The sequence below is a fragment of the Colias croceus genome, chromosome 9 (assembly GCF_905220415.1).
Source record: "Colias croceus chromosome 9, ilColCroc2.1".
NCBI classification, from domain to species: Eukaryota; Metazoa; Arthropoda; class Insecta; order Lepidoptera; family Pieridae; genus Colias; species Colias croceus.
In genome coordinates this window covers 6,670,629-6,682,886 of record NC_059545.1, presented here as the reverse complement: position 1 = coordinate 6,682,886, position 12,258 = coordinate 6,670,629, and the positions used below count along the sequence as shown (strand labels likewise).

General features: G+C 33.2%; 1 protein-coding gene across 1 annotated transcript; it reads right to left on the bottom strand.

Annotated features, from left to right (window-relative positions):
* Positions 1-4,281: 4,281 nt before the first annotated feature.
* LOC123694411 (ubiquitin carboxyl-terminal hydrolase 36) lies at positions 4,282-11,979 on the bottom strand. The gene is made up of 11 exons (XM_045639838.1): positions 11,514-11,979; positions 11,058-11,285; positions 10,132-10,285; positions 9,874-10,048; positions 9,259-9,372; positions 9,007-9,171; positions 7,929-8,917; positions 7,388-7,622; positions 6,274-6,423; positions 5,821-5,936; positions 4,282-5,730 (listed from the first exon to the last, which is right to left on the bottom strand). Exons 1-11 carry the CDS (start codon positions 11,782-11,784, stop codon positions 5,697-5,699), a joined length of 2,631 nt encoding a protein of 876 aa, XP_045495794.1. The 5' UTR covers positions 11,785-11,979; the 3' UTR covers positions 4,282-5,696.
* Between the last annotated feature and the right edge of the window lie 279 nt (positions 11,980-12,258).

Below are 12,258 nucleotides of genomic sequence, written 5' to 3'. Positions count from 1 at the left end.
AAAAGGTACCAATGAAATAGTGTCCCTTCGTCCAGCATACTCACCATGGAATCCTGATATTTCATGAATGTCAAAAAACTGTTCTGAAATAGTGCTAAATAGTGCCCAAAGGAAAAAAATAGTGCTCTTGTACTTACGAAGTTATAGCCATAGTTCGATGAGTATGCTGGACGAAGGTTTCGCCCAGCATACTCACCTCCGTCCGGAGAATCTGTATACGCTTCAAACATAATTCATACTTCAAAAAATAGTTCCCAAATAGTGCCAAACGGTGCCCAAAAAGAAAAAACAGTGCTCGAATAACTTCAGAGTTACAGGCTTCGTTCAGTGAGTATGCTGGGCGTAGGTTCTACGCCCAGCATACTCACCTCAGTGCGCGAATATCGAACGAGCTATAGGTACAATTTACGTCTCAAAAAATTGTGCTTGAAATAGTGCCCAATATCAGTCCAATTTTTGCTTGACTTTTGACCTAGAAAACCATTAAATTTGATTGTAAACTTCTACATACATTACATTGAGTACAGTCGAATACAATATTATTAACTTTCTTTCTAACAATTTTTGTCTTGTGTAAATTATTAATTGTCTATGTAAGGGAGTATTTACTTTAGAATCGCAATATTATTAATTACACATTATTTTAATAATACTTTATAATAATATGATTAAGCCTTCGCGCGTCGCATGGGACCCCGGTAGCTAGGAACAATGATTTTATATATTTTGTCTAGATCACGGCGCTTGAAGGATTAAGATATCAAATGAAGTAAATCATGCATGAAAAATAAAGTTGCTGTTATTAATGCTTACATTACAACTGACAAAATTATTCAAAATAATCATTTTCCGGATCAAGGACGGTACCACAACGTTTACGGAATTGACCTGTATTCCTCATGTGATAAAGTTCAATATAGTGTGGCAGTAATGGATGCACGTACGGTCAATAGGTATGGGGCTTACGACGCGCGGCGCCCGCGACGCAAATGAATATGTTTATGTTTAAATACTAGATGGCGCTGCCCTAACATCTTACGATTATTAGACAAGACTGATCTGTATTTTGAAGGTGATAAGGGTCCATTTTGTGTCACAAAGCAATCGAAACGAACAAGCGCTTCTCAGTTTCTTTGTTTGTTTACTTCGTCGCACATCATTATAATAACGCCGGCTTTTGAGTTTGACTACATAGTGGGTTGCAAAACCAAACAATGTGTTGGTGATGTCATTATTTACCTATATAAAATTGTGTATCTAGTACGTAATCAATATAGGAGCTGCACCCAAATCAGTAAGTATATTTCAATTTATAATAGTGGCATTTAACTAAATTGATTTTACACTCATTCATTAATTGCACTGTAAAACTAGGTAGCAAGCGAGTTGTTTTTTACAAAAACACGTTCATTTTTTCGTTGAATATGACACTGTACACTTAAAATTAAGGACATGCTTAAGAAGTTTTAAAAATGGGTACCTACTTAGTTACTTTTTTAAAGGTTTGATGTAGGTAGGTACACACATAATAACGTAATGTAACTTGTTTGTTTATCTAATTGGATCTCAAATACCTATTTATATACCTACTTCTGCGGAGGCCTGGTTTTATCCTCCAATTCTACTGGAAATGAAACACTGTCTTATTTGCTAGGATATAGTTTACTTTTCTTCAATTTTTTTATTACAAGCTTGTCCTCGTTACCCGTCAGGATCTGTTCTCGTCTTAAGTTCACGTTAGTTACATTTCAATATCGAAATAGGTAGAATCAGTCAGCGCGAGCGTCGGTAGTAAGTATAAACGTAACTATAGAATTAACACAGATGTATTTTTTAGATAATATGACGTGAAGTGAAGACTATTACCGATTGTCATCCGGATTTTTCAAGATATTAATTTTATTGGCTGCAAATGACTGTTTTTATTCAGACAAACACACAATGCAATGAAGTAATCTTGAAGTAATAGACTTCATTTACGCTTAAAGTTTCATTCATTTATTATTATTTATAAAATATACACACACCGGCACAATTATTAGCGGAACAGAAACCGATACGCGAGAACATCGTCTGGGATTTGAACGAATGGCAGCAGGTTCTCTTTATTGATGAGTGCAGTCGAGTTCTTTTAAAACAGATCAATGGGAGACAGCGAATATGGACACACAGAGGAGAACGCCAAATATAGTCTAATTTTGAACACACAGTGGCTTATGGTGGCGGCTCGATAATGGTTTGGGGAGGGATATGTTTGAGAGCTCGCACGGAGTTATTGATAGTCACAGGAGGGACCATGACAGCAGATAGATACATCAGAGACATTTAAGAAGAACATGTTGTACCATTTGCCCCATTTATTGGTGACTACTTTATTCTAATGCAAGATAATGCTCGTGCTCATAGTGCACAATCGGTACAGGCATATCTGAGCCACGTAGGTATACCGGTGATGCAGTGGCCAGCAAATTCCCCCGATATGAATCCGATAAAGCATGTCTGGGACTTGCTAAAAAGAAGGGTTAAATCCAGAATGCCAACCCCCAACAATCTGAATGAACTTAGAAACGAATTACTTGAGAAGTGGGAGCGGTTGCCTCAAGAAATCATCGGTAACATAATCTGTAGCAAGCCTAGATGAATGGAAACCGTAATCAGAGCAAGAGGGGGAAACACTCGTTATTATTTTGCTTTAATTTTATTGTCAAATCATTTATTGCTTACTTTTTTTATTTTTTTGTGATGGTTCATAATCATCTAAAAATTTCACTTATTTCAAATTTCTTAATTTTTTCAATAAAAAATAACGAAGACTTTTCAAAGTCGTCGTTAAAAGATGTTAATCAACTTGTTATTTTGTATCTAATTACATTTTCGTCAAATATATGCGTTATTATCTCATAGTCTCACTTTTTTTTTTGTTCCGCTAATTGTGCCGGTGTGTATATTAATATAATTATTTCCAATAACATGAAGTCTACAATTAGAAAGTTTAATATTTTTGTCCAAAAACATGTGTCGACGACTGTACCCCATTTTACGTTAGTATGTAGAAGTTTACATTAAAATTTAATGGTTTTCTAAGTCAAAAGTCAAGCAAAAATTGGCCTGATATTGGGCACTATTTCAAGCACAATTTTTTGAGACGTAAATTATACCTATAGCTCGTTCGATATTCGCGCACTGAGGTGAGTATGCTGGGCGTAGAACCTACGCCCAGCATACTCACTGAACGAAGCCTATAACTCCGAAGTTATTCGAGCACTGTTTTTTCTTTTTGGGCACCGTTTGGCACTATTTGGGAACTATTTTTTGAAGTATGAATTATGTTTGAAGCGTATACAGATTCTCCGGACGGAGGTGAGTATGCTGGGCGAAACCTTCGTCCAGCATACTCATCGAACTATGGCTATAACTTCGCAAGTACAAGAGCACTATTTTTTTCCTTTGGGCACTATTTAGCACTATTTCAGAACAGTTTTTTGACATTCATGAAATATCAGGATTCCATGGTGAGTATGCTGGACGAAGGGACACATGAAATATGCATTACTAGATTTTCGCCCGCGGCTTCGGCGCCATCGTATTCAAAAGGTTTGAAGATTGGACTTGTGCGATTTTGTGTCGTTCGCTTCTTGAGCGGCAGAGCGGCACAGCATTTTTGATAAGACCTACCCGCGCCCTATTGGCACGTAACTAATTTCTTAAAGCAAAATCAATATTATAAATATTAGGTACTTTATAGTGTATTTACAAAACGTACCAAATGTAATAATTTTTAAGCCTGTTACCTGTGTCAATATACACCAGAATAAATTCAACCATATTAGGATGAATTTAAATCACATTCTCTGTGGGTAGAGGTCCGGTTTTTGACGCTAATTAACTCAGAGTAAGGTATAATTACTAGTGGTTATTAATCTAGATACATTAAATTACTTTCTTAATCTTATTATTAACTAGATGTGTCTCGCGGCTTCATCCGCATTGCTCCGCTCCTGTTGGTCTTAGCATGATGATATATAGCCTATAATAGCCTTCCTCAATAAATGGGCTATGGTGTTATGTTGTTAGAAATTTTTCAAATCGGGCCTAGTTCCTGAGATTAGCGCGTTCAAACAAACAAACTCTCCAGCTTTATAATATTAGTATAAATGATGAAAGTAGACCAATGAGGTAGGTTCATTTGTATCAAACATTATTGTTTACTTTTGGGAATTTGTATGTATATAAATGGCATTTTTAATGTACAAAAATATCTGTTAAAATAAAACTACAAAATCGGATAGTAAGATTGTTTTATGCATTTAGTGGATATTCACCCACACTAACTTAACAAGTCGAAAATTATACTATTATACAATTAAAATGAGGCTTTTTTCTAAACATATTCTGTAACCCATGATAGTTTTAATACTTAAAAAATAATTAAAATTAAATCACTCATACCTTAAAAGCAAGAAAGTGTTTTAAATGAAACAGAGGAATCCTCATAGTCTTTGAAATAAATAAATACGTAAACAACGGCTAAAAGACCATATCTCGTATCAAATACGACATTCTTTTGTCGCTTCTTCCTATGTTTTTCACAGCATTGTTGTAAGACTATTTCATTGTAAAATGCATTCAATTTGTGATCTATAAAAATGTCAATATAAAAACAACCACATAGTGGATTATTGAGTATTGCTATATGTTTAGTCTTTCATTTTTCATAACTTATTAATGTAAAAATTAATTTTATGTCACAAGTAAATATCCTGTATGAAAAATAGTAGCACAAACAGGTCCTTTGAAAAAAAATATTCTGGGAATATTATTAACAGCAAACCAGTTAACACATTTAATTGGTTTAAGTTTAAATTATATACACATTTAGAAAATAAAATAACAAATAAATCACCTTGTAAACAAATATAGAACTTATTTATCTATTTACTTCTAAATTAAAGATAAGATTTCATAAATGTAATGATTTCTTCGGAGTTCCAAGCACATCATGAATAATACTAAGCAATAAACTTTTTTTTTAATTCAATTCAGCAGTAGTAATTCATATTGATTATACATTTAAACCACAAACTTTTAATTAGAAATGACAAACAAAGGATATGGATAATAAGTTTTTTTCACCATTACATTAATGTGCTTATGAAAACGAACTTTGTTAACATGAACATCACATATCACTTACATGATAAGTAATGAATAGTAATAACTATTAAATATTAAGTAAAATTATTTGAAACAATGAGTTATAAGAATTACAGGGATTAGGAGATGTATTAAGTTCTAAGAATAGGCAAATATAGATTGAGCTAAATTGTATACTTGAATTCTCTTGTAGACTACTTAACTAGTGAGGCATACATCATCATTAATCACATTTTGAGGGAATTTAATACATCAATCGACTATATAAGTCACTTTTATGGTTTACACTACCTATACAAAATACAAGTTTCACAGCGTATTACATTTTACAAAAAATAGTTAAGGCTACCTGCCATTGACTGTAAAGTTTTTAGTCACATTAATTTTCACTATACTTCTTTTTAAATAACTTTATATGGCGGTTGTGGCGTCTGAATACCATTCGGCTGCACTTAACCTATCGGCTGCTATAATATAATATCTAGCTAATTTAAAGTCCATTCAACTATATACATTGACATAGAGCTATTGACCGGCCAGGGTCAATGGCGCCTGTAGTGATTCCCGTTGCTGAATCTAGAAATAAAATTACATATTATTCACAGTTGCAAATAAAGGATAAACGAATGAGGGTTATTTGTATGAGAAAATACATTTCATAGTCACCTATTGAATCTCTTGTATTTGTTATTGCCATGGTGTTTATTGAAATGGTGGCCCGGACGTCTTTCATTGCGATATTTGAAGTTACTGCTACCCCAGTGCAATTTGTTTTGTTTTTCCTGTAAAGGTTAAACAAGGAATTAAGATAAACACTCAAAACCCAAAATCTTAAGTATTTATTTTTATGTTTTTAAAAAATATTTAATCTACACTAATATTATAAAGAGGAAAACTCTGTTTGTTTGATTGTAATGCACAGGCTCATAAACTACTGGACCGATTTTAAAAATTCTTTCACCATTCGAAAGCTACATTATCCACGAGTAATATAGGCTAGTTTTTATCCCGGAAATCCCACGGGAATGAAACTATGCGGGTTTTTCTTTGAAAACGCGGGCGAAGCCGCAGGCGGAAAGCTAGTTATAAATAAAACATTTTACTTGAAACTTATTTCACCTGAAATGGGTTGTATCCGTTCCGGCTACCGTTGCTGTTGTTGAAGCGATTATAATGGTGAAACTTCTTAACCTTTTTAGTGCGACCTCGGTCCATTTCGTCGGTCGCGTCCATAGCGCGTTTACGCTCCTCACGTTTTTCTTCAAAGACCTACAGAAAACAAATATTACAATAAGATAATTTTAAGCAATATCTATATAATTACCAATAATTTTAATGTATTTACGTAAGCAATGTTTTACACGAGACTTTGAAATAGAAAAAAAAGAGCGATTCGATGCATACTACATTGTATAAAACATATGTCCCTTTGTATGCTTAAATCTTTAAAACTACGCAACAGATTATCATGCGATAATTTTTAATAGATAGAGTGATTCAATGGGAAGGTTTTAGTATATAATTTATTAGGTTTGAGACAAAGCGGGAGAAGCCGCGGGCGATGAGCTAGTTTATATATAAGTAGCATGTTTAATATAGTACAGTATATTTCAATTTTAATATAAACATTGCACTCGTGCGGAACCCGAGCGGGTCACTCATAAGTATGATGTGAATGTACATTACATTGTACATAGACACATTTCCCCGTAAATCAACGTAAAGACGTAAAGCATATATTATTGTAGAAAAATCTATACATATAATAAATCTGTAGAAGGGTCAATTCTGTACATTGAAAATATTGAAAAAATAAATAGCAGGGGGTGTTACTGGATCGATACCAAACCCAAATATGTATATAATTAAAAAAATATTTGTCTGTCTGTCTGTATGTTCAGGCATCACGTGAAAACTAACGGTTCGATTTCGATGAAACTTGGTATAATTATACCTTATTATCCTGGGCGTATAATAGGATACTTTTTATCCTGGAAATATACGCAGAAAAAAATTAATCTTAATTTTTCAGTTATCCATAGACGTTGTTCTGTAGAACCGCGAACACACGTTGCGTATTATTATAGGCCTAGCCGTATTTGGGTCCAATAGATATTTATAAGATGTCATTGTCAGAGTTACTCAAAATGGAGAAATAAACCATCCGCGCGAAGACCGACATCCGCGCGGACGGAGTCGCGGGCGGAAGCTAGTGGTACATAAAAATACGAACCTGTCTCGAAAGATTACTATGAGTGCCGCTCCAAGAGCTTACAGGCGCCCCGTAACCTCTATGCGACAGCCCCTGCAAGTGCCTGGTTGTCTCTATCGTGTTGGTGGGTGGTTGTGGTGGCGCTGGTGCCGGTGGCGGGGAAGCTTCACCACGAGAACTCAGCGGGGACATGCTGCTTACACTCGTGTTGGGACTCTGCTCTGTCTCACCCGTACCATCTGCTTTGTCCTTCAACCTGCAATTCAGAATTAGGCACGTAAATTTTGGTTCAATGTACAATTACGGTAATAAGCACTCTAGAGAAATATAAGTAATACAAAATATTAACATTGTAATGAGATAAAATAATGTTGTTGCATTTGATATATAACATATTTGCTCCAAAAACGAGCTTAAAATTTTACTTCCTTCAACACAAACAATCATTAAAATGTGTAAATTAAGCTTAATAGCTGACAATTTAAAAATTAATCTATTGGGACTTTGTAAAGGAGTTTGATTGCATAATGTTTATTTATTGGCACAATAGTAACAAACTTACTTCTTGATTGTGTCTCCATTTAGACTTGGACTTAGTAGAGGAGCACTATTTTCACTGGAGACAGTCCATGCATGATGCATTCCTTTAGTAGTTACAATAAGATGTTGAGGTGACTGACATCTACTTGGCTTTGGTTTTCTTACATCCTTTGAGTCCTCTTTTCTTTGCCTTTCCTCATTTAACTTATCATACCGTTCATCACTGCTTGATTCAGAATCATATGGAACCAACTTAGACCCATTACTCCCATTTCTTTGAACATAAGCAGAGGGATTTCCCTTATTCATTTGTTCTTCTAACTTTTCCAAGGGTGATTTTTGTATTTTAACTATCTTACTATTTAATATAGATTTTTCTGGCAGTTTAGGGCCTATAGGTACAATAGACCTGAGATCAGAGTCAGTTTTTAAAATTTTGGGTTTAGGACCTTCTTCACTGGGTTGTTTTTTAATAATAAAACTTATCTTTTTATCATCAACAACTTTGAAATTAGGTTTATCTACACCATTTAGAACTTTAGGTGCTGTGACTTTCTCAACTTCACCATTTTGTTTCACAACCCAAGGTTCAGAATTTGAATTATTGGTATCTGAAGACTTACTAAGTGTTGAATTTAAAATTATTGGTTTAGGTTCCCATTTGGAATCATTTGTAGTATTACCCAAAGGAATAGGTTTTCTGTCTTCATTTCTGTGCAGTGTCAGTTTAAGTGGACTTTTATCCCTATTGAGAATACTTTCTGAAACTTGATTTCCATAAGTTGCACTAGAAGATGATGTGGTTGGTCCATTTGAGTCCTCTATAGTGTTATCCTTTTCAAAGAACATTATGTATGCATTTGTACCAAGTACAGCAGACAATGGTAGAGGCCGCACGCAACTGTCATCAAACTGATAATAGTTGCCGTTAGGAGCTTGACCTATTGCAGTGTAATGTCCACAGTTTTGTGAAGGACCCAAATGTGTCACTAAGCTCACCAATTTATAAGACTGAAAACAAATAAATCATATAGTATAAAATATAAATTATATACATCACATTTTATACCTAATATTGATACAGGAAATACTGCACTTACCAATTGCTGATGTGTGTTTTTATTATACATATATTTACTAAGGGAGATTTTCTTTCTAAATTGCACATGTTTTGATAGCTTTCCACCAGTCAGTGAAAATCTCTTTAAGGCAATACACAACACCATTGGTGCTCTTTCAACAAAAAACTGTTTGGTTGCAGAAACCTGAAACATAAAAAGAATTGAAAATTTGTTTATTATTCATATGATTATATAAAAACAGCAAAATTGTAAAAAATATTTCAAATTAACCTTTTTATTACACGATTCACATTTGTAGCCGAGGTCTTCTAATCTCTCTCTTGAAAAGAAAGAATCCAGTGCTTCATCTAATGTTGAATGTTTTCTGATGTCCAAAAGCAAGTCCTGTTATAGAATGGTAATTAATTATTTTATAATTAAAAATATTTTTGAATTAACATTTTTCCAATTTATAAAAACGAAAGATATATTATAGATTGAATATGAATAATTAACATGACAATTAATGAATAATCAAGATAAAGAAAAAAATATTTTTTGAAATCACTGATGTTTTTATAATATTTATACAGGGTGTCCCACTATTGGTATACTAAGTGCGAAGGGACTTGTAGTATTGCATACACTGATCACATACTGGTGGCAAAGTTGGGCAGGTTGCTTGTTATGAATGTACACATAGAGTTTTAAAAATTCATATATTTGAAAAAAAAAGGTGTCTGGAATTTTATTAGTATTTTTTACATACTCAGCGTATGCAAAACTATAACCTGTTTGAGCTTATTAAACCAACAGTGGGACACCCTGTATAGGCTGAATTATATATTTTGAATCAATCTTTACATAAAGCCTACAAATCTTTACATAAAGTTATATGTGAGTTACCTCAAAATGCTGGTAAGTAGTAGACAAGTGATGACAAGCAAGGCAGCGTACAGTTGATCTCAAATATCCTCCAAGAATTTGGTTTAACGGTGTAGTTTCTTTACTGTATTGATCCAATTTGTCAGAATTTATAAAATTAGATAAATAACATTTTTCCATTGCTTCAATGAGATACCTAAAATTAATGATAGAGAAAATAGCATAAAAATGTATGTTAAAGACAAAGTCATTACTGCATACCATGTATAACTTTCATACCTTAAAAATTCATGAGCATCCTCTTGACGTCCTGGAGTTAAATGTCTACAAATAAGACGTAGTTTTGAATACACCTGCCATGGTTTTATCGGAGCACCACCACTTTTTTGTGTCGCCATCAAGGATGCTCTCATACCACAAATGACACAAGCCTCTGTAAACAATAATTAAGTGTGAAGAAAAAAATAGAATAAAATAAGGAAAAATGTGTAATATACTATATTTAAATATTACTGTATTGTCACCAATCTATACTTCTATACTAATATTATAAAGCTGAAGAGTTTGTTTGTTTGAACGCACTAATATCAGGAACTACTGGCCGGTTTGAAAAATTATTTTGGTGTTAGATAGCCCATTTATTGAGGAAGGCTATCATATTTCATTACACTAAGACCAACAGGAGTGGAGCAAAGCGGGTGAAACCGCGGAGAACAGCTAGAAGAATAAATGTTAAAAGTTTAATTATTTAATTATTTATTAAATCTGTCTATTTCAATGGATCAATACAACATAAAACATAAAAGTGAAGATAAAATTATTAAAAAGGCCAATTTACTGTACTTTGTTGTTACATAACTGTAAAGATAGCTATAATATTAAAAAAAATATATCAGCTAAAAACAAAAGAGATTATATTCAATGTCGATTTGTAGAAGGTGGTTTCAGATTTGATAACAACAAATTCAACATTGCTGTACTTAAAATCTTCAAAAAAATATTCTTTACCTTCTTTTTGTTTTGTAAATAGGAACTAAATACTGTGTATATATAATGAAAGTATAAATCTTGTTTGAATTCACAAGACAAAACAATAACAAAAGATTTTCTAACACTATTCAAATTCAAATGATTTATTATGAGAATAGTGATTTCAGTACATTTTGAAAAATATTAATATGTTCAGGTTTATACACTTGTCTTACCTTGTTGATTACATTTTTCAGAATGGGCAGCTTCTGACACAAGCCAGTTGGCGAAAGCAGGTACATGGAAAAGAGCTTGCAAAGTTGAGTTTAAATAGCATGTGTTTCCAACATTTTGCATTCCTGAGCCAGCAGTCCATGCTCCTTGCCAGCCCAGTTGAACCTTTTCAAGTGGAAATAATAATCGCTTAGGCTTAGGTAAGCCCTCTTCACCAGACTTACTTTGTTCTGAAACATAGTACATTGATACAAATAGTTGAATTTTTCATATTATACTTTATTACTTCCGGCATTAAAAAATACAAATAAATAAAAGTAAGCCGAGATAGGTACCTATCACTTTCGAAACTCATTGCTTTCAAGTCAATATTGACATCGCGTAAAAGATAACCTCTTAGAAAACGTTATCTAGTTCACGGGCGTTGGATATCTAATGATTATAGATTAATTTCTTACCATTTGTTTGGCCGCCTGAGTTCCCATCCTTTTTAAGAAGTTTTGTTTCCAACACAGGTTTTTTAGGTCGAATAACCACGTATTTTGATTTGAGTCCGTCAAGAACATTACTTTGATAGTCACCAGATTCTTCAAATTCTATCTTTGATAGAAGTACATTTTTAGCTGATGAATATAACCTACTATCCAGTAAAGATGAATTTTGTGATTCTTCAGCCGTAAGAGATAAACGCAATGCGTTAGATACTGGGTCACAAATTGAAGCGGGCATTTTACCTCCAAAATGCACTATCACGAAAAAGATTAATCAAACAGCGATTCGACACATGGCATATATTGTTTACAAATTTATTTAAAAAAATCACAAAACAAATGCTTTAAAATTATATTAAAACCATGTGTGTAACTAAATAAAAGAATCCACAATACGGAAAAGGAAAAACGCACACACAACCAGCCGTACGCGGTGGTGTAATCCATAGAGAAATATAGAATTTATAATCATATTATCGCCACAGATCTACGATAATATGAGTTATATGACATATATGATAATGTTTAAAAAATTAAATATAAATTTTCTAAAGCCTCAAAAAATACATTGATTGTTTTAAAATAATTAATTAAACTGAAAATCATCACATTAATACCTTATATATGAATCCCGAGGGCGAAAAGTACTCATTTCTTTAGTTTGTAGTCTGTAATAAATAGTTTGGAATGAATATTATATTATATATTTGAC

Coding starts and splice junctions, on each gene's coding strand:
- LOC123694411 (XM_045639838.1), bottom strand. CDS start 11,784: ATGCCCGCTTCAATTTGTGACCCAGTATCTAACGCATTGCGTTTATCT. Junction 10,286..11,057: donor TGAAAAATGTAATCAACAAG/GTAAGACAAGTG, acceptor TATTGTTTACAG/AGGCTTGTGTCATTTGTGGT. Junction 10,049..10,131: donor GATGCTCATGAATTTTTAAG/GTATGAAAGTTA, acceptor CATTAATTTTAG/GTATCTCATTGAAGCAATGG.